At 43.7% G+C, this 23,481-nt stretch overlaps 1 protein-coding gene across 3 annotated transcripts in view; it reads right to left on the bottom strand.

The window, feature by feature from the left end:
- CD6 (CD6 molecule) overlaps window positions 1-12,468 on the bottom strand; it is a 47,844-nt gene extending 35,376 nt beyond the window's left edge. For all 3 annotated transcript variants that reach the window (XM_072638791.1, XM_072638792.1, XM_072638793.1), the window contains exon 1: window positions 12,198-12,468. In XM_072638791.1, the coding sequence (XP_072494892.1) occupies window positions 12,198-12,267 (70 nt within the window). In that variant the 5' untranslated portion in view covers window positions 12,268-12,468. The remainder of the gene's footprint in view (window positions 1-12,197) is intronic.
- Window positions 12,469-23,481: the final 11,013 nt, after the last annotated feature.

Genomic DNA, 23,481 nt, shown 5'->3' with positions numbered 1-23,481 from the left:
TGAGTGCCTCCTGTGTGCTGGGCACAATGCTAAGCTCTGAGGATACAAAGAAAGGGAAAAATGGTCCCTGAGTCAAGGAACTCACCATCTATGAATTGTCAGTTATCTGTGCTATGCCTAATCAGTTACAGCAGCAGATTCGTAGCCTGTGAGAAGTGAAGGGACTGTTGTCCCACTATCTTATTTTACAGAGGGGGAAAATAAGACTCAGAGGAGGACTTGCCTGAGTTCATACGGGATTCGATTTCAAGTCATAAGATCACAGATCATGACCACAGAGTTGTGCTGGGTCTCGGAGGACATCTAATTCCATCCTCTTATTTTGTAGTGAAGGAAACTGAGACCCAGAGAAGGGAAGAAACCGACAAGCAGCAAAGTTGGGGCTCAAACTCCAAGGATGCCGGTTGATTGAACGCTCATCCCGTTATAGCTCATCCCATTGTATATTCTTCCCCCTCCCCCATGACAGCCAACCTCAAAACCATTTTTGAGGCATCCACCTACGAAGGAGACGTGGCCATTTCATTTCATAACTCCCTTCAAGCCATGGCGCCTCTTTCTCACAGGAGGTGTAGGCAGCAAAGGGCGGGTCCATGAATAGCTCAACGGCCCACAGGGTCAACATCCTGCTTCCCCACGCTTTACCACCCACTCCCTCTTCCCTCCACCCACTCCCAGAGATAGCCTAGAACGCCAGCCATGAACCAGCCTGAGGAATGCATTTGGGAACGTCATGGGAAAGTAGAACAGTCACCAGGGACCTTCACCAGAGGACAGGGTGGACCACTCCACATGTCCTGCCTTCCGCCCTCCTGCAGGAGGGAATCCGAAGCTGACCTGCAAACTCCACCCTCTATAATACTCCTTTCACATTAGGGGCCTTTACCAAAATTCTGTCTCACCCCGCCTTTGCCTAAAAAGTGCCCCAAATGTGTTCCGTTCCAGCCTCCTCTCTGCCTTGTGGAACCCCTACTTCTTCCTTCAAAGCCAACTCAGGGGATAGCTCCTACAGAAAACCTTCCCTGATCACTCCCAGTTATTATACAATTCTCTTTTTGGATACGTGTACATTTATTTATTGATATATATAGTATCCCCCAGTAGAAGTCGCTTCTTATGGGAGTAGGGACTGTTTCCTTTGGTTTGTTGGTTGAATGGAATCAGGCAACATTTCCTTAATGTTCCTTAAGTAACATTAAAAAAAAAACTCTTCATGAATTATTTTCTATGGAAAAGATGCTTTCTAAAGTTGACATCTTCTTTTTCTACTACAATTCATTAATATTGTATGTTTGTGAAAGTTAGATCCAAATGCAAAATTTACGAGTCTTTTGAACCCTAATTACGGAGTCCTTTTCATGATCTCTTTTCTTATCAGAAAAGCTTTGTTTCTTTTTGTCTAGTGAAAAACACCATAAAGAAATCCTCGATACAACTCCCAAAAGGAATAAAAAATCAGAAGAATCATAGGGTCCTAGATGAGAGCTAGAAGCATCCTTAGAGTTCATGTTGTCCCACTTTGCCATTTTACTGAGGAAACAAGAGTATGAAGTGACTTGCTCAAGGTCTCTCAAGTAGCTAAGCATCAGAAGCTCTATTTGAACTCAACTCATCTGCCTTCAGAATCAGTGATCTCTTCACGAAGCCACGTTGTTTCTTAACGAGTATTGCGAAGACTAAGAAAACAGAATTTTGAATTTTGTGTCCAATAGCCAATAACCCTGCAAGCTGGATGTTGCAAGAATTATTGTTCCCATGTTATAGAAAGACCCTGAAAATACCGATGCAGAGTCACAAAGCTAATAAGTCATAGGGAAGGATTTGAACTCAAATCTTTGGATACACGTATTCCATTGATGGTTTAAAAATATATTGTCCTTCCGATGGTTTAAAAATATATTGTCCTTCCGATGGGATGGTTATTTCCCACTCTCTTTTGGCAGGACGAGTTTACTCAGTCCTGAGAGGAACTGGGAAGCACTGCTTCCTTTCTCTTCCTTCTCTCTCAATTGTGTGACATCTCAGGGCTTCCATTTCCTAACTGAAATGAGGGGGATGGATGAGATGCTCTGGAAGGTTCTGCATGGACATGTTGTCTCCCTGTAGAGAACATAAGTTCCTTGGGGATGGACTGTTTCATTTTGGAATTTGTATCCCCAGTCTCCAGGACTGTGTCCTGAGCTTAATTACTTGTGACTGATTAGGGACAGAGTCAGAACTTGAACTCTTGTACCTCTGACATCAAATTCAGTACTTTTCTTATTGAGAAGCACAGGAGAGCCAGAAGGCAAATCTATCAGTAGCCATGGCATATTCCCCACCCCCAGTGATGGGCTCTTCTGATCTGGGTTCAAACCAATAAAAGAGTCTTGGAACTGGAAGAGACCTTAGTCAGTCAACCAACGTTTATTAAGAACCTACTATGTGTCAGGCAATGTGCTAAGTGCTAGGGTTACAAGGAAAGGCAAAGAACACCCTACTCTCACAGCTCACGATCTAATGGAGGAGAGGACTAGTTATGGATAAATAAGATATAGATGAGATACTGTGGATATCGACTCAGAGGGAAGGTACCAAGGCGAAGGAGAAGGGGGAAAGGCTTGTTGTACAAGAAGGTAGAATTTCAACTGAGACATGAAGGAAGTCAAGGAATAATCTACTCTAGTGTTGTTAACCTTTTTTGTGCCATTCTGATGAAGCCTCTAGACCCCTTCTCAGAATTACATTTTTTGAATACCTAAAATAAAAGGTACAAGACTACAAAACCATTTATAGTGGGATACAACTATCAAAATGTTAAACAAAAAAAAGTTCATGGAACCCAAGTTACGAATCCCTGATTTAGTCGAACCCCCTCATTTTACAGATGAGGGAACTGAGGTACAGAGAGATCTCCATTCATTTTAATCAAATCAATATTTATTAACTACTTACTATGAAGGTATACAGTCTTAGGCACCGAGAGAGAGACAAAGCTTAAATATTTTATTTTTATAATCTCTATCCTGATGGAACTGACAGTCTAATAACGATAACAAGTCATATCTAAATCTCCTTTACAAAACACTTTTAACACAACCGCCCCATAAGTTGGTATTTTAAAGATGACAAAACTGAAACCATGAGAGGTTAAGTGACTTGCCCAGGGTCACACAACTAGTGGATGCCAAGACAGATTCAAACCAACATCTCCTGGTTCCAGCCCAGCCCTACCTTGTAGCGCAGAAGGCTAAAGCATTTGGAAACTTGATAAGAGAGCTTTACAGACAAGAAAGCAAGTGCTGGGCCCTGGCAGGGCTCCTGAAGCAGATGGGGAGACAGGGGAGTACCAGATTGAAGCGACTGATGGGGCTGGATGCACCCTCTTTGAACATCCCAGAGAAATGGGCGTTGCTCATGCTTTGGAACTGAGTCAGAAGACAGCTCTTCTCAGCACATTTAAAGGAACATTTAATAATTATGAGGAGTTTGACTGAGGATTGCCATGCTGTTCCCATGAACAATGGGCCAATCAATCTTGAGTATGAATAGAGGGTAGAGGCTGAGAGTTGGTCTGGTTCTACCACCAAATTCTCTCTCTCTCTCTCTCTCTCTCTCTCTCTCTCTCTCTCTCTCTCTCTCTCTCTCCTTCTATCTCTCCTTCTCTCTCTTCTTCTCTCTCTCCCTCTCTCTCTGTCTCTCCCTCTTTCTTTCTCCCTCACTCTCCTCCCCGCTTTCTCTCGTAGCTTAACCTCTCTGGGCCTCAATTTCTTTCTCAGAGAAGGTGAAAGGAACAAGCATTTATTAAGCACCTACTATGTGTCAGGCACTGTGATAAGCACTTTACAAATACTACTTGATCCTTGAAACAACCCTGTGAGGTAGGTACTGTTGTTATCCCATTTCACAGTTGAGGAAACTAAGGCAGATAGATGTTGAGTGGCTTGCTTGGGGTCACACAGCTAGTAAATGTCTAAAACAAGAGAGACACTGAAGTCTTCCTGAGAAAACCAGCGCTCACAATTCCAGCCAACTCACTGCTCCCCATTGATGCGCTAGGCCTTCTGTCCTCATCCAGCCCTTTTGTGCCCTGTTCTTCAAGTCTGTAATGATCTCCCCTCTGCTCCCCACCCTGCCCCATCTTTATCCACTGCTTACATGCCTAAGGCTTCCCTAATACTTCCTGCTACAAGCAACCTCCTTGGAAGAGAATTCAGTTGGAGAGGTGGTATCAAATCATTGCTTATTCTAGAGTTATTTGTGTGATTGTCTTACTGGAACGGTGTCTTGTTTCATCTTTATACTCCTAGTACTGAGCATAAGACCCTGCAAAAATCTGGGGGCTCCAGATCTAGTGTAGGGCAGTCTCACTATGGAAACTCTTTCTTTCTTTTTCTTTCTTTCTTTCTTTCTTTCTTTCTTTCTTTCTTTCTTTCTTTCTTCCTTCCTTCCTTCCTTTCTTTCTTTTTCTTTCTTTCTTTCTTTCTTTCTTTCTTTCTTTCTTTCTTTCTTTCTTTCTTTCTTTCTTCCTTCCTTCCTTCCTTTCTTTTTCTTTCTTTCTTTCTTTCTTTCTTTCTTTCTTTCTTTCTTTCTTTCTTTCTTTCTTTCTTTCTTTCTTTCTTTCTTTCTTTCTTTCTTTCCTTCCTTCCTTCCTTCCTTCCTTCCTTCCTTCCTTCTCTTTCTTTCTTTCTTTCTTTCTTTCTTTCTTTCTTTCTTTCTTTCTTTCTTTCTTTCTTTCTTTCTTTCTTTCTTATTTCTCTCCTCTCCCTCCATCCTTCTTTCTCCTTCCTCATCTCTCTCTCCCTCTTTGTCCTTCCTCATTTCTCCCTTCCTTCTTTCCTTCCTTCCCTCTCTCTATCTTGCTCAGACTGAAAGTGTAGTGACTACTCATGGGCCTGACCTCAATGCTGATTATCACAGAGCTTTAACCAGCTCCATTTCTCCTGATGTGGGTTGGCTCACTTCTCCCCTGGCAGCCTAGTGGCCCTCTGCTCCTCAAGGCTCACCATACTGGTACTGGGTATAGTGAGAAAATGCAGTTGTCATCAGCCACACCACAGCTCAGAACGCCTGAACTCAAGTAATCCCCCAGTTTCTACTTCACCATTTTCAAGGAAGATGTCCATTTCAACACCCCAGGAGGCTGTAAACTTTCTCCCCTGATGCATATGGGCAATTCTTCTCTAATCTAGTCTTTGAAAGATGCCCAGGGCACTGGAAAGTTAAGCCTGCCCTGTAACCAGGGGTTCATAGTTAGGATGGTTCAGAATCATGACTTGAACCCGGGTCTTCTCATCTCCAAACTTTCCCTTTGCTCAGTGCCCAACACCTTTTATAAAGGCAGAGCTTTTAATTTATTGTATGCTAAACTGGATTTAATTCAATTATTTAGCTCCCTTCACCAAGGCAGGAGAATTTACCATTTTTTTCCTTTGAGAGCTTCAAAGAAATTCTTAAATATATGTGAAAAGTCAATTACCTAAAAAACAAAGCCTTGCTAATTGAAAAAACTTTAATTAACACTTTTTAAAAAGTGAAAAGTTACCTACCAGGGGCCTCTCACCCCACACTTAGATGGCAAATTGACTACATTGCCTAACCATCATCCTGGGTGTTTTCCTCAATTCCAACACTACCCTGTGGACTAGGCCACCCAATCAAATCAAGAGTGACCCAGTTTGTCTCTCTCCTCCTTTGGCAGTCTACTCCAATAGTTGTCCCCAGAGAGGGCTCAGCTTGGCTTCATGGCCAAATGGGGCAACTGGAAACTTACAGTCTAGGAGTTCTCATCTGCCCATAGCTCCCTGTGCTTGGCAATAACACCCAGCATCTTGTTAAGCATCTTTATGCCTCAGTTTCCTCATCTGCAAAATGGGAAGAACTAGCTTTATAGGATCATGGATTTAGAACTGGAAGCGACCTTAAAGAACATCCATCTCCCCAAACCAAAGTAAACATCCATTTCTAAGTAATAATTAAATACCATTCTGGCTTAATCCAGATTTTCTTTATTATTTAATTTTCTCTCCTAATGACCCATGCCTTTCTATCAAACACTCAGACTGTAGTTCCAGTGCCCTCCATTTTCAAACAAAGGAAAAGAAGGAGATAGGAGACTCCAAAATGGAGGACGGAAAACATGGCTACTCAAAAAAAAAATTAATTTCTCCTCCTTTTTCTCTCTCTTTCAGCTCTGTCCCTCTTCATTACCCCTATGGTTTCCCCCTCAGTCCTTGGCCCTGGGCCTCTCATGGGGCCTCAAGTTCAAATGTGTTGAGGGCTGTGGGACCGCCAGCCAATTGTACCAGTACAAGCCAGACTTATGGCAAGTTCATGGGAACCAACCCAAGAATAAGAAATGAGACATCGCGGAGGGGCTCGCAAAACAATCCCCATCTTTTCTGTATGCTGAGTAATGTGTAATGGCTGTTTGTTCTTAAGAGGATTGATCTCATTCATTAAAGAAGGTCCAGATAAACCTATCCTATCTGACAGCCAGCATCATGTATAAAGTTGACTGATGTGGTGAAAAGAACACAGGCTTTCCCTTGCCGCCATTAACTCACTGGGTTGACTTTGAGTGAGTCACTCTTTTCTGAGGCGGCTACTTCCCCAAACAAAATGAAAACACTGGACGGGATGTTAGAAGGTCCTTTTCAGCTCTGATATTCTTCAATCCAGGTCCTCCCAGCTCTAGCATTTTCTGTACTAAGGTCTTTCTCAAGTCTAGCACTCCCTATTCTAAGGTCTCTCCTTGTCCTAACATTTGACATTCCATGTTCTGTCCAAAGGATCGATTATGAAGCATGATACCTGCCCACCGACAAAAAGGCAAAGAGACTCAACTTGCAGAATGAGGCAGGCATACATTTCGGGACGTGACCAATGCAAGAGTCTTGTGTCACACATCCTTGCATTTTTGTTACAAGGGTTAGGTTTTTTTTTTTTTTTTTAGGTTTTTCTTTTTTTAATGTAGAGAAGTAGGAGGGAAAGAAAATGAATTTGTATACATCACTAAATAAATCAAATCAATATTCTATATACTGAGGTCTTGAACATTCTAGGACCCCAACCTAGACATCACTTTCAACTGTCCCACCATCCCCAAACCAGTCTCTGAGAGGTGTGGGAGTGAAAGAAATATGATTCCACAGTTAGTCCAAAAAGAAATATTTGGAGCTCAAACAGTGATTCTCTTATCTTGCTCTAAGGAAGCATGGATGACAGTCGCAGAGTTGGGGAGGTATCTAACAGAGCCAACTCTACTCTCCCTTGCCAGGCAATTCACCTGAATCCTTACAGATCATGATGGCTAGAAAATACAATTTTGACATTGTCCCTTTGCCCTATAAATAATATATAGTCTTCATAGAAAGCCCAAATGTCCCGCAGAGTGGGACTTTAATTTTGTTGATGGGATATTTCTTTTGTTAAAAAAAAACAATTAATTTATTTGGTTTTAGTTTTCAACATTCACTTTTATAAGATATTGAGTTCTAAATTTTCCCCCCTTCCTCCCCTGCCCCCTGCCCAAGGTGGCGTGCAATCTGGCATAGGCTATACACGTACAATCACATTAAACATATTTCCACATCAGTCTTGTGAAAGAAGAATCAGAACAAAAGGGAAAAACCACGAGAAAGAAAAAACAGAAAAACAGCAAAAGAAAGAGAAAATAGTGTATTTTGATCTGCATTCAGACTCCATAGTACTTTGTCTGGATGTGTTTTGGAGTTGTCTTAGATCACGGCATTGTTCAGAAGAGGTAGTTCTAACAAAGTCAGTCGTCGCACAATATTGCTATTATCTATGTATGGTGGTCTGATAGTGTATTTCTTGATGCACAACTTTGTGTCAAGTATGGAGATGGATGCTCTTACAACCTCTCCTTCTCTCCACAATTGAAGCTAGATTTAACCACTGGCTCACACAAGGTCCTCAGGCCCATTAGGCTGGGAGAGTGCCTGGTCATAAGGCTGAGTTTTAGAGATAACAAAGCTACTGCCCTCTCCCTAGTCACCTCAGAAACCCACCAGATGTGAGGAGCACGTATCAAGCCACCAGGAAAAGGCCCAGCAGTTTTTTGGGCTCAGCATTCAATCAGGAGACTTACAAACCTGGGGGAAATCTCTTTGGGGCGGTTGGCACACAATAGGCTAAGGCCCCAACTTCAAATTCTGCCTGACCCAGCCGTAAACTAGCTAAGTGAGCTCAGGCCAGTCCCTTAACCTCTCTGAGCCTCAGTTTCTCCATATGTAAAACTGGGGGAAGGATGATAATCTTGCATAGGAGCAGGTAGGAGGAACTCTGTAAAGAAAATGTCAGAAGCTTTTATTCCATGGCGCAAATCAGCACCAAACACCTTACTAATGAACAAGTGCCAATCGCTATCCTCATTAATAGTTATTTTTGCCTTTTATCATTTGAGGTTGCTTTGTTATTATAGTAACATATCTGTGGAGTCCTCCACAGTCCTGTTGTCTACCATTGTTAACCCCAGCATGGCTCTGGCCAGAAAGGAGCTACATTTTCTCCCCATTGGTCAGGGAAACTAAGGTAAAATAATGGTAACAACACATATTTCTATTTCACTTTCAGGCTTACAAAAACACTTTCCTTACAACACCCTTATAAGGCAAGGAGGGCAAATATTATCCCTGCCTCTCCCATTTCACAGATGAGGAAACTGAGGTCAGGTAGAACGAGTGATTTAGCTTGGGTCACATAAGTAGTTGAGGAGACAAGTTAGTCCTGGATGGTTCCAGAATCAGAGACTCATCTGTGGGCCTGCTCTGAGGGTCATTTTTCTTCCTCTTCCCCTAAAGTGTGCTTTAGTTTCCTCATTATTCAGCTATGACCTCCTTTCGCCTCATCCCCATTTGAAAATTAAAATTCAACTGACTCATTTTGAGCACCTACTAAACAAGGCCAAGAGGTGGGTGGTACTAGGGATACAGAGATACATAAGAAAGCTTGATCTGCAGGGGTAAAAAATCCAGATTCAAAATGAAGACTGTATGAGTCCAGGCAGGAAAGATAAATGTCTCCTGGGGGCCAATGTCTACTGAGTGAAAAGATGGGGAGGGAATGGTTGAGGAAGAGTGGAATAATGGGGGACAGAAGGCAGACAATCTCCCAAAGAGAGCAAAGACCAAGGGTCTTGGTCACAACTTGGGAGCCGAGGGCTTGGTCACAACTGGTACTACCCAACTCAATTCAACAGGTGTTTACTGAGTGCCTACTATGTGCTAGGCCCCCGGGGAGCACAAAGAGAAAAGCAGAAGAATCCCCACCTTCAAGGGGCTTATCGTCAATAGGGTGGTTGGGTGTCTGATAAAGAAATACAAAATATGTGTAATTGAAATAGAAACCATTTCAGTACAGAGGGGATGGGACAACTGGAAAATGTGAGCATCTGAAAGGCATCGGTGCAGATGCTCGGATGAAACCAAAGATTCCAAAAGACATGGGGAAGTAGAGAAAGCTCTCCAAGCATAGGGAGCAGACTGCAAAGGCTTGGAGGTGGGAGACAGAGTGTGTGAATGGCAGCTCCAAGGACTGGGGCTTCAGTGCGCCCTAATAAATGCTCAGCCGGCCCATGCCCCCAATGCAGCAAAGGGACTGGCCGACCTGCATCAGACAGCCTGGAGGGTGTTTTATGGCTAAAGTTGCTTCTTACTGATGTGTCATGGAATGGTGGGGATGTTTTTCTTTTAGTTTTGTTTTCTGTAATCCTGCATACGTTTGAGGGGTTTCAGACCATGCTCCCATAGAAAGCCTGGATACCCCATTCTTTCCCAGCTGATGCCTCTCCATCCCGACTCTCTTTGGATACCTCCTAGGAATATTTCAACTCCAATCTGGTTACACAGGCATGCACATACATTCACACATACGTACACACCCACACTCATTCACACACATACACACACAAAATTGGCTCCTGTCACAGGACACCTCTTCTACTTTCTCTTCTTACTCAGAGCCCTCCATCCCTATTCCCACCCAAAGTGAAGACAAATATTTGGCAATAACAAACCCCAAGCCTATAAATTGGAGTCTGCCATGTCTGCCTAGATCCAGCTATGGATGCTGGCTCCTGCTAAGAACAAACTCTTTCCCTCTGCCCACTTCCCTCAAGGGTCACTAAATCCATTAGTAGGGTCAGGTTATCGCTTAAAGCAGGGGCCCAGAGGGACCTTTCCAAGGTTGATGTGTTGTACTGTGGGAAAAGCAACAAATAGGAAGGGTGTGGCAGGACCCTCAGTTACTGGAGATCCCCAAGATCTTACCCACTTAGCCTCCTGGCTCTGAGAAAATATACTTCTCTGTACTTTGTGATCCTAGGGCTCGGGCAGAATAAGTCCCCTCTCATGCTATGCTCGTGTCTGACTCCATTTTATAGAGGAAGAAATTAAAGCAAAGAAATAGAGGAGCTGGCCTAAGGTCATACGCCAAAGAAGGGGCAGCGCTGGGATTCCAACCCAAGGCTTTTGACTTTGTGCTGGGTCTCCACACCATACTGCCTCTCCATCTCAGTGGCCCCCTTTCCCCAGGCCCTCCAGCATCTCTTGGATCTTGGATCTTACAGCCAGAGAATTTTAGGTCCCGTCCTTGCAATTTAGGCCATGTGTGGCTCAGGGTCTCCCAAACCTCCTTAACAGCCCCTGAAAATAATGGATTTAGAGTGGACCAGGGTTCCTGACCTTTCAATGGTCAACCCATGGCTAGTTGTAGTCTACAGCCTATCTGTAATCAGATGGACACTTTACCTTTTGTCCTTTCGCATTTTCTCAATTGTCAAATACTAAAAGTACACCTAATATTAGTGGGGGCTCGTGATATCTTTTGAAATTAAAAAGAGGTCTTCATACATGGAAAGGGTGAGGACCGTTAGGCTAGAGATGACCACCAGTTTCAACCAATCAGTTACCAAGTATTTATTATTAAGCACCTACCCAGGGCCAGGCCCCAGCCTCGAGCTACGAGCTAAGGATATAATGAACACCGAAACAGTGCTCTCGAAGATTTTATTCCAAGATAGGAGACAAATACATACATACATAAACATATATATGGAGAATAAAGACAAAGAAAGCAAATGTTATTCAAAAAAGATAATAGAAATATTCTCAAATAAGATGTAAAGAATTTTGAAAACCCTCAAGAGGGTTATTATTATATAATTTTTACTATCACTACTATTAACTATTATCGTGACTAGCATTTTTAGGTACCCTCTGAGTTCTGAGCCCCAGCATCCATGCAGCCTTCCCTAGACAATCCAACTAACGGAAGTTCTTGGTACCCTGCTATTTCCTTTCCAGGTTTCCTTCTTGCTTGGCTTTTTTCAATCTTTTCCTTCTTCCGGGTGTCTTATATCTCCTTCCCCTCTCTTTCTATATAGCTCGGCCTAGCTTCCTCCAGGGCAGAAGGGGCAGGACAAAGGTGAGAGATTGGATGGGTTTGAGGTGGATCCCATCCTAGAAAACCTGTGTTGTCTGAAATGTTTCTTTATCAGGACAGCTCATTTGGCCCCCAAGAAGAGTCAAAGCAAGAGATGGCCACCCTCCTGGGTTAGGCAAATGAAGATCCTTTCCAGCCCATAAGAATACATTTTCATTCTATTTTAGGTCCCAAGATGGCCAGGTTAAGTTCAGACTAGAGCTAGTCATATGAGAGGAAGGGGAAGGGAAAGTCACTTTTTTCTATCTCCTCCTCTCCCCCTAAGAAAGTCCACCTTGGGCCTCACATCATCCTAGGGTGGTCCATGGCCCTTTCTCTGAGCAGGCAGACCCCCTTGGTGCCAAGTTGCTGAGGACCAGCAGTGGTGATAGGGTGTCTCCCAGCCCATGACTGATCTGGTACCTCTCCATCTGCTCAGCTCACGTTAGGATTTTGCTAAAGAGATTTTGCCTGACCTTCCTTCTCCCTGGAGAATAATGTCACTTCCCAGAAGATACAAAATAGGATAAAGGGAGGAATTAGTCACATACAAGCCTCAAATTTTCCCTTCTTCCCAGGTCCCTCAGAGTCAGGCAGAGAGAGCAGGGGCTGTGCTGTGACTATCTAAGGTGGCTCCTGTCCTAGGATGCCAGACAAACCAACTTCACTGGTCTTATCCTCTGAGAGGCCAAGAGGTACAGCAAGGGCGCACACAATTTTGGAGACCAAGGTGATGGGAGCAAAGGGAGAGAAAACCCGGGAGATTTGGGTACCTGAGATAGCAGCTGCCAGGCAACCAATGACGGCGAGGAGAAGCGTCATGTCTAGTCCCAGCTCAGTCATTCACACCGGGCAGAAAGACGAACCATCCTGAAGACCAACAAGCTCTTTCCTTCCTCTCGTTTTCCCTTCTTCCTCACCTCCACTCTCTCTGCCTCTCTCTTCCTCTTTTTCTATAGTTGCTCTCTCACTCTCTCTGCCTCAGTCTCTTTCTCATGCCTCTCGCTTTCTGGCTTGTGGTTTTGGTCTCCAGGAAGCTGAGTTGGTGACATACGGGAACCCCCAAGCCAGTACTGCGCAGCTGCCCCAGAGCCCTAAGTGACTTGAGCTGCCCCAAGAGGCGGAGGCCAGGAGGTGTGCACGGGAAGAGAGACCCAGGGGAGAAGGAAATATCTGAGCAGAGGATGACAGAGAGAGATGGGTTCAGATCTTGCCTCAACTCCTTACTTTCGAAAGTCAACAGACATTTGTCAAATCCTTCTTATGGGCTATGTACTGTACTAAGCACCAAGTATACTCAATGTGACTTTACTCAAGTCATGACTTCACTTTGGGCCTCACGTTCCACTTCTGAAAAACAAAGGAGGATCCCAACATCACTCCCATCTGAACCCTCTTCTCTGCTCCCAGGGGCACCATCCTAGTTCAAGACCCTCCTTCCTGGCCTCCCTCTTCTCTAATCCATCCTCCAGCCTGTTGCTGAGCCATCTTCTTAGAGTGCAGTCACTTCTTGAGTCAAGAAATTCCCCAGAGAGTCTCTTTGATTTGGAAGTGAAAGTCCTTTACAACTACCTCCATTCTACCTTTCTACCTCTGTCCTACATTATTCCTCTTGCTGCACTCTCCAGTCCAGCCAAACTGGTTTTCTTGCTGTTTCTCATACACACCACTCCATCTCCCATCTTTGCACTGGTTGCTCCCAATGCCTCCTCCATTTATTAGAATATCTTGCTTCCTTCAATTCAGATGCCATCTTCTACAAGAAGCCTTTCCTTACCCCACCCCCCAACTTCTGGAGAATGCCCTCACTCCCCAACCTTCCTTGATTTTATTTTACACATATTCTATAGAAACTTAAATATACACAAGTTGTCTCCTCAGGTAGAACATATGCATCTTGAGGGCAGCAGGGATTGTTTCCTTTTTGTCTTTGCACACAGCCTTGATAATAAATGCTTAACAAATGCAGATTGATTACCCTTCTGTCTCATTTTTGACCACTGGAGTGTGACCCAAGCTCCCTATGACATCCATTGTGACTGAAGGTTGAAGAGGACCCTGGGAAAGGCAGGGAATTCCAAAATTCCCTTGGTGGAGGCAGCATAGTTCCTGCCTCTTTTACCTCAAAGCATCCAAGAACACTAAAGGTTGAGCTTGCTGTTAGACTTGGTTTGGGTTCAGTCCATCTGGCTGCAATGGCTGTTGGGAACCAGAAGGGGGTACTTGTCTCCACAGCTTTGAGTAGAGGTCAAATCCCCCAGTTGGGCAGACTCCCCTGAAGAAGCAGTCTTCCCTTCCTTTATTCATACAAGCCAGAAGACTGGGGCAATGGCCTGAGCTTGAACTCCAGTGGGTAGACTCCCTGGGAACACGTGTTGGGGTGTGGGAAGGAGGACTCAGTTTTTTAAAAAGCCCTAACCTTCTATTTGGGGGACACTGGTTCAAGTCTCAGCTCTGTTTCTTAGTTCCAGGGCAGTCTTGAGCCAGTCCCTTCTCCATCCTGGTTTCCTCTACTGTTACGTGAGAGGGTTGGACTACGTTTCTAAGGTCCCCTCCTCCTCTGGGATTTTGGAATTCTCTGAATGAGTGTTTCTCAAGCTGGTACCCTGCCAGGATTCCCCAGGGACTCTGCCCCAAAGGAGGATGGGGGATCCCACATCAAGATCCTCTAGTGAGGACAAATGCAGCTTAACTTACAAGCCATCATAACTGTTGAGATCCTGCATCTGGAGCTAGAAGAGACCTTGGGGTCATCTAGTGCAACCCCTTTGCTTTACAGATAAGGAAACTGAGACCCAGGGAGGTAAGGCACTAGTGAATCACTTTAGCACAGTGAGCTAGAAGGTTTGGATTCAAATCCTGCATCAGCCAATGATTGGACATTGGGTGACACCAGCCTCCCCGGGTCTTGGTTTAAACATCTGTTCACATGAGGGTGATGGACCAGGTTGACCTCTGAGCTCTGGGTCCTCAAGCCTGGGAGTCCAGCTTTCTGAACCATCTCCTCCTGTCTGTCTCCAAAGCATTTCAGAGACGCTTCCCCCAACCTCTCCTCCGCCCATGATGACACAAGAACACTCCCGTTCCAAAGGCTACCAAAGGAGGTCATAGAGAAGCAGCCCACTCCCAAGGGCTCCGAGGGCTCGGGAAGATCATTCCTTTCTTCTTGTGGCTTTATTGATTCGTCCGACATGGCCCTAGCCACCAAGCCCTCAGCTGGCTTCCCATCTCTGATGCTGGTACGTGCTGCCCTCTAATGGACGAAAGGTCAAAACACAGGCTGAAGGGTGTAGGGGGAGGAGGGACAAGGAGTCAGGTTCTCTGTCTACCCGAGGGGCTGCGGCTGCGATGTAATGACCAGTCAGGGACTCCCAACGCCTGAAACAAGAAAAATAGACCAGCTTCTCTTTTCCTACCTGCAGGGGTTGGGTAACAGAAAACACCTGTCTAGGTCTCAGTTTCCTCATCAGCAAGACGGGTACAATCATCTTTGCACTACCTGCCTCCTAGGTACCTAAGTGTAAACTGCTTCCTAAACCTTTAAGCAGTATAGACATGTGAATTATTAATATGAAAGACTTATCTCTTCAGGGATAAGGACAGTCTTATCTAAACTTTGTATTTCCTTCAGAATCCAGCCCAGTGCTCTGTAGGAAGAAGCACTTGTTGGTTGAATTGAGTTAGTATCAAAAAGATCTAAAATGTAAAGGGTTTAGCATTTTAAGGTCTGCGAAACATTTTATGTATATTTTCTCATTTGTTCTGAACAACCATGTGAAGTAAGTGGTAGTATCTTCATTTTAAGGATAAGGAAACTAGAGCTTGCCCAAGGGCACCCAGCAAGCAAGTGTCTAAGGTAGGATTTGAACCCAGACCTTCTTTAATTCCCTGTCCAGCATTTTCTTCATTAAACCCTGTTCCCCTAATCCTTGCTTCATGGTGGGGAGGGTCCAATGGGGCACTATGGTGCAGTGGGCAAAGTGCTGGATTTAAAGGACCTGGGTTCCAATCTCTCTGCCATTCACTCTCTATGTAACTTTGCTCCTCATCTCTCTGTCTCTCATCTGTAAAATGAAGGAGAACTCTTCCTATTCTAAATCCTATAACCAGTTGGGAATCAAACAAGATAGGCAACATAAAGTCCTTTGTTTAACTAGTATTTTATTTCCCCCCAATTATATATTAAGAAATATTTTTAGCATTCATTTTTATAAGATTTTGAGTTGCCAATTTTTCTTCCTGTTTTCCTCCCCTCCCTTCCCCTCTTCTGAAAATGGCAGGCAGTTTGATATAGTTTATACATGTGCTATCATGTAAAACATATTTCCATATTTGTCACAGTTGTGGGAGAGGAAATAGATCAAAAGGAAATAAAACTATGAAAAAGAATAAAGTGATAAAAATATGCTTTGATCTGCATTATGAGTCCATCAGCTCTCATAAAGTCCTTTGGAAACCTCCAGGTACTTTAGGAAGATCAGCTCCTGTTATTGTAGCCCCTTCCTGGGATACCCTCCCCCTCCAGTCTGTCGATCGCTCTTTCATCTGGTCCACATTTGCTCAGTCCAATTTGGCTCCCCGGTTTCTTGCTGGCATCTTCCAAAGCATTTTCATATACATGAGCTCATTCAATTTTCACCGGAAAGAGTCAGCTTCATGTTATTTTACATGCTTTGCAGTTTGAAACAGCTTGGCCCAAAAAGATAAAAATCACAGAATTACAGTTTTGAAGAGCCGGAAGGCATCTTTGGAGCCATTAAGTCCAATCTATATACAAAAATGAATTCCCATTATAACACACCTGAGAAACAGCCACATAGACATTTTTTGAAGAAAATCAGATGGAAAGAAGCTGCTATATTCTCCAGCAGCTGCTGCTCTCCACCACTGAACAGTTCTCACTGTTGGCCATGTTTCTTTCCAATTCAAGTCTCCCTTGACCTCTTGGCAGCTCCCAAACATGGCCCCTGGTTCTACCCTCCAGGACCAGAGAGACCTCTCCTCTATATCTCAGCTCCTCAAGTACTTTAAGGCAGTGATCAGATTCCTTCTAAATCTTCTTTTCTCTAGGCTAAACGTGTCAGTTCTCTATCCTATTCTCACAGGACATGAATTTCAGTCCTATCACTATCCCGGCCATGCTGCTCTGGGGCAGTTAGGTGGCCAAGTGGATAGGCCTGGAAGGAAGACCTGAGTTCAAATCTGACCTCAGATTTGCATATTAGCTGTATGACCATGGGCACCATTTGCCTCAGTTTCCTCATCTGTAAAATGGGGATAATTACAGCACCTACCTCACAGGATTATTGTGAGGATCAAAAGGGAATAATAATTGTAGAGCACTTACAAATGTGTCCTTCATATAGCAATCACTGTTTTATAACAAATGTTAATAATGATAAGAATGATAATTATTAATAGTCTCCACAAACCATGGTACCCAGAACTGAACACAGTGTACCAGATGTAGTCTGACAATGGCAGCCTTCAGGGGCTATCAAGGGGTATACTGGTAAATATTTTAACAACCAGCTCTTGGAGGGGAGAGAAATGTATGAAAAGCACACTTTTAAGTTTAATCAGTAATATTACCATTTTCTCCATCACTTTCTTAAGTCTATAAATCAATAAAGCAAACAAAACAAAACAAAACAACAAGCCCCAGTTTGTAGCATTTGCTGATTTCTGTGATGTAAATGATCACACTGAATACGTATCATCTTTGTTATCACTTCCCTATTCCTCGAAGCTGTGCCTTCTTAATATAGTCCAAGATCAAATTGACTTTTGGCTGTCACATTCCCCTGCTGACTCCTCTGGGGCTTATAGGTCACTAAAACCCCCTAGATTTTTTTCAGAACCACTACTGCCTAAGCAGGTCTCTCCCATCATGTACTTGTGAAATTGACTTTCTCACGCCCAAGTGTAAGATTTTGCATTTATCCCTACTGAAGTTCATCTTATCAATTCAACCCATGCTCTAGACTCAAGATCCTTTTAGATCCACTGTAATAGCTGCCACTCTCATTTTTGTGGCATCTGCAAATGTGAGGAACATTCCATCTGTGCCTTTATCCAAATCGTAATAAAGATATTAGACAGCAAAGGACCAAGAACAAATCCCTAGGACTGGTTAGTTGACCAAAATGACATCACTGTGATAGAGTCAAAGTTGATCAGACCAACACAAGCTCAGAAGGGCAACCACAGGGCAGGCACAAATAGTTCACATGAACATTTGGAGTGGAGATGGCTCTAAACTTGTGTATCTCGTGTTTCTTTTGAGCTACTGCAATTCTGCTTTGCTCATAGAAAACATCTTCTTTGATGTGGGTAGTCCTGTGCCAATGTCTCCCATATCACACAATGAATTCTAAAGTTCTTCTGAACTTTCCCATCATTTTTGTCAAACGGATCTTGATGTTTGTGAGTGTTCCGGCCCCTGTGACTAAATGCAGTACTGTACACTGAATCTCTGAAAGCTGACCAGTCCTTTTCTGCTCCACTGTTGCCAACCATGTGTTGGCTTAGCTTTCTCTCCAAGTTAGCAAGAAACAGTTTGCTCTCTGAGAAATAACCCTAACCCTAACCCTAAATGCTTAGCTTGGAGAGGATAAGTCTATGATCAGTCCAGCACTCTACATTACGCATTACCTTCGGTACTCTAGCATCCTGTCTGTCTCTTCTCCTCACAATAGTCTATTAAATGCCAATGTTTGTTGCAAGGGTGTATCCATGAAGTTTTATTGCATTTAGGTGAATGGAAGACAGTGTTGGTGATGAGAAGGTCATGAGATGTAAAGTCTTCAGTAGTAAGTGACCATTTCTGTTGCTGTTTCTTATTCCTTTCCTCCCAAGGACTCCATGCCATGTTTGATAATCTATACATACTCTGGCAGTAAGGTCACTCAGAATTATAAACTTGTCCTCTTTTGGCACATTGACGATGAAGGTCTCCAGATCTTTATAAGTTTTTTCTTTCACCTTATTGGAGTTGTCATGATGGAAGCAGAGACACTGGTGATGACAGTGTGGAACATTCCTGCAAGTGGCAATTGGTTTGTCATAAGCCTGTCTTTCACTCTTTTTTGGGGAGGCAAATAAGTTTGTTGACTAGATTAGTTTTAATTGCATAATCTATACCAGCTTCATGGTGGTTCCCATCACTGTGAACACTCCAGAAACGTGTATCCAGCTCCAGCTTCAATAAGCTGGGTTTCATTTGTCAGCCTTGTTTCACTCAGGGCTGCTGTTTGGATATGATACCTGCTGAATTCTCTCACAACAAGACCTGTTTGTCTTTCAGGTCTCCTGGATTTCATATTATCCATAAGCATGCACATATTCCAGGTACTGATGGTGGATGGAATCATCTTTGCAAGAGTTTTTGTACCTTTTTTAGTGTTTTGACCACAGAGTGGGATGCCCACCTTCCACAGTAATCAGGCCAGGGTTGAGTAAGCAGACAATTTTTAGGGCATATTTTCTAGCCCCTTTCTCACACCAGGAGGTGAGAAGTGTGATCCTTAAAAGGTTGCTCAGACACCCAGAAGGCTGATTAATGCTACTAGTACTTCCTCTGAGAAGACGACTGTATGGTCTGGTCTGCCTGTGTGCAGGGGTGTGACATGTATCTGCACCTGCTGCTTCATCACTTACCTGTCACGGTAATTGATGTAGGAAAAAATTGTAAAATGGTATGGGTGATGACTTGATCCACGCATAAATTCAATTTAAGTGAGGCAGTTACACAAAGCTGTTGGCATCAGAGTCCAAGGGTGAGACAAAAGTCAAGATGATTGAAGATGGCTCAAGATGCAGTGGATGACCTTTGATCTCTAAGTGCTCCACATGTCCTGCTTTAGCCACTTTCATGACCATTGTTCTCATCTACCTATTTCTCAGGGAGGGGGGTAAATCTTCATATGCTTTGGGTAGACACCCCCCTAATTCACCTTGGCAGCATCTCTCCCATATTCCCCCTTCTTTCCTCTGACACTGCCACCATACTGGTGCAAACCCTCACTGCCTCACCCCTGGACTGTGGCAATAAGGCCCCTGCTGGGGAGTCTGCCTGCCCATCCTCCTTTTAGGTATCAGAGTGATTTTCCTAAAGTGCAGGTCCAGCTGTGTCCCCTCTCTCCTCATTAATCTGCAGTGGTTCTCTATTGCCTCCAGGATCATATAAAATGCTCTGTTTGATGTTCAAAGCCCTTCATAACCTGCCTCCCACCTGTCTTTCTGGTCTTCTTACCTCTTACCCCTACAGATCCTAAGATCCAGTGTCAATGGTCTCCTGGCTCCATCTCCTGACTCTGGTCATTTTTACTGGACCCATCTCCTGGACCTAAAAGGCTTTTTTTCCTCTTCTCCATCTCCGGACTTCCTCAAGTCTTAGCTAGAATCCCAAGAAGCCTTTCCCACTATCTCCTGATAGTGCCTTCTCTCTGGGATAACCTCCAATTCATCTCGCATATATCATATTTATACAGAGCTGTTTTCCTGTTGCTCACTCCCCAACCCACCTTAGACTGTAAGCAGAGACAGTCTCTGGCTTTTTTTTTTCATATCCCCAGCACTGTGCTATGCACAGTAGGTGCTTAACACGTGATAATAAAGCAAGGACCTTTACAAATGTTCTCTCAGTTGATCCTCAGCTATCCTGGGAGGCAAGTGCCATTATTATTATTTTCACTTTATAGAGGTGGAAATTGAGGATAAGTGACTTGCCCAGGGGGTTGAGGTTACATGACTCTAGGTCCAGTGTTCTCTCTAAATCCGTACACCATACCACCTTGGGAAACATTATGCTTGTTGAGTGATTGACCATTTACTGGTTTTGTAAATCTGGACAAAAAAGAAATGAGGTCAGTCTAGCATGACCTTCTCTTGATGAAACCAAGCTAGCTCTAGGTAATAATCACCACTTCCCTTTTTTAGACAATTACCAACCATCTCTCTGATGAGCCAGTCTAGAATTTCCAGGAGTAAAAGTCAAGTTCACTGACCTATAATTTACAGGCTGTTCTCTTCTCTTTTTTGAAAACTGGGACATTTGCCTTTCTCTAAACTGTATGTTCATTGTGCTGACCTCATTGTTGCATGCCTGTGAAACTTGGACAGTTTCCATCTTCCATCTTGAGTCACTTCCATTTGAATTGTCTTAAGAAAATTCTGAAGATCAGCTGGCAAGATAAGGTACTGGACATTGAGGTGCTTTTCAAACTGAACTGTCTGTCAATCATTCATTCTACTACAGAGAGTGAGATTGATGGGCTGACCATGTTGTTTGAGTGTCAATATGTTGATATTTGCCTAAAAGACTATTTTATGGAGAACTCACACAAGGTTAATGCTCACAGGAAGGTCAGAAGAAGCGATATAAGGATACTCTCAAAGTCTCTGAAGAACTTTGGAAACATGAGAGACACTGGTGCAGCCTGGTGTGTTGGCATCAAAGAAGGCACTGTGCTCTATGAGCAAAATAGAATTGAAGTAGCTCAAAAGAAATGCAAGATGCTCACATTTAGAGTCATCTCCACCACAAATGCTCACATGGACTATTTGTGTCCGACCTGTGGTAGAGCTGTTCAAGTTCCTGTTGGTCTGATCAGTCACAGTTGGACACACTGGGCCTTAACCCCAAAATAGTGATGTTATTTTGGCCCTCTTCAGGAAGGAAGGACAACAAATTTCTTAATGTATAGCGCTCCCCCCACCCATCCCCTTCCACCAACTCTTCCTCTTTGGGTTAAGGTGGAGCCATGTAGAGCCATAGGGTTTAAACCATCAAGGCTCAAGGATGCTGTGAGATCAAATTTGCCTCTGCAAGTGGAACCCTGATTTCTCTTATGTGTTGTGTAAAGCATGGACATTTGTGTGCATCTGGCTTGTTTCTGGGATTTTGTCTCTGGAGAATCTCTGGGTATCTCAAACACAAGTCTTCATTTGCAGCAATGCTTTGAGGCAGGGGTTCTGAATCTGGGGTCTGTAAACTTGTTTTTAGGAAATATTTTGATAACTATTTCAACAGAATTGGCTTCCTTTGTAATCCTACATATTTTAATTTTTCATTTAAAAACGGTTATCCTGCAATTCCCCTCCTGTCCCATCCTATTCCCTTCCTTTACCTCCCCTGAGTTTCACCGGACAGACTGCCTAAGGGAACCAAAAAAGGCAAGAACACTTGCCTATGGTATGGTGAGTAGGCGGATGTACATAGACAGTCTTCTCCCACTCCCAGACCTTTTATTTCAAAGGTATTTTTACTAGATTCATAAAACACTGGTCCAACACATCCTTTCAGCCTTCCTTAGGCACCCACCATCTCTGCCCAAGATCTATCATTTCAATGCTTATGCAAGGTCATAGCTAAGGTCAAGATCCCCTGTTCTTTGCTGCTACCACTGCCAGGGATGCCCACAGAAGCCCAATCAAACCTCTCAGGGTCCACAGCAGCTGTTATTCCGACCTTTCCTCTCATTCTATTATAGAACAAATTGAGGCCTTAAGCTAGGTACAGAAACCTTGGTCCAGGTTATGGTGGCTATCTACCTCAGAGGATGTGGCTGGTTCCAGTGTGGGAACCTGTCTGTGCAGGGCACTGAACCCACTGGGCTTTAGTCAACTTGTGTGTGTGACAGAGTGTGTATGTGTGTCTCTGTGTGTGAAAGTGCATGTGTATTTTTGTGTGTGAATGTGTATTTGCACGTGTGAGTGAGTGTGGGTGTATATGTGAAAGTGTATGTGTTTTTGTATGTATGAGTGTGTGCACTTGTATATGTGAGTGTATGTATTTGGAATGTGTATCAGTGTGTGTTTGTGGTAGTGAATGTATATGTATGTGTATTTGTGTGTGAGTGGGTGTGTCTGTGTATGTGTGTTCATGTGGTGGGGGAGCAGCGGCAGAAAGTGTCAACAGCCAATTTTCACACAGTCCTCTGATCACCCAGGCATTTGATTCAATTCAACCCCTCCCTAAGATGTCTCTCATTCTCTGGGAAAGTGATTGGGGGCTGTTTGTCTCTTCTCACCTTGGATGGGATTGAACTGATTGGTTTTAAAAAAAAAATCCATCCTCTATTTCATGTCTGTCTGCGCTCTGAATATTGAGCAGGAAGCTGGCTCACAGCTGGTTGCTCTAATTAATTAGCTTGATTATATTTAATACAGTTGCAGTTCGGGTCTCTTGAACTCAATTTACAAGCTATAGGCAAACACAGTCTGAGAGCTAGATGATGCTTCATTGCTAAGAGCCCAGACCATCTTAACAAATTGTGCTCCTTCCATGCACAACACTCAGCGGGAAGCAGATAGGTGGAATATGAATGATTTATTCTGGGAATTCTAACTCAAGAACTGGACCACACTTCTCTCATGCTAATGGGTCAGTCATTCAGCCAATAAACATTTATTAAGAACCAATTAGAGCAGCTAGGTGATGAAATAGATAGAAGTGCTGGGCCTGGAGTCAGAAAGATTCACCTTTCTGGGTTCAAATCTAACCTCAGACACTAGCTGTGTGACCCTGGGTAAGTAACTTAACCCTATTTGCCTCAGTTTCCTTGTCTGTTAAAGATGAGCTGGAGAAAGAAATGGCAGACTACTCCAGTGTTTTTGCATAGAAAACCCCAAATGGAGTCATGAAGAGGCAGACACGACTATAAAGCAACTGAACAAGAACAAGCACCAGGATTCAGTCCTTCTGGTTCATCCTCTCCCTTCCCCTCCTCTCCCCTCCCACTTCCAACCAGCATCTACTTGAAGACCTCCAGTGTTGGGAATCCACCATCTCTCAGAGTCACCCATTCCATCTCCAGATGCTCAGATTGTTAGGAATCTCTTCTTGACACCAAGCCTAGACTCATTTCTTTCCACCTTCCCCACTGTTCCCAGTTCTCATTCATTTACATCATATGCAACCTTCCAGGGTCAATTCCAATGTCATCTCCTTCCAGAGTCTTCTCTGGTCACTCCTCTTCAGAAGAGATCTACCCTGTGCGGGACTCAACAGAGAAGTTTGATCTCTCAGGCCCTCCTTTCAAGTTCCATTGTTGA

Source organism: Notamacropus eugenii, chromosome 2 (assembly GCF_028372415.1).
Source record: "Notamacropus eugenii isolate mMacEug1 chromosome 2, mMacEug1.pri_v2, whole genome shotgun sequence".
Classification (NCBI taxonomy): domain Eukaryota; kingdom Metazoa; phylum Chordata; class Mammalia; order Diprotodontia; family Macropodidae; genus Notamacropus; species Notamacropus eugenii.
This window is presented reverse-complemented; position numbering and strand designations above follow the sequence as displayed.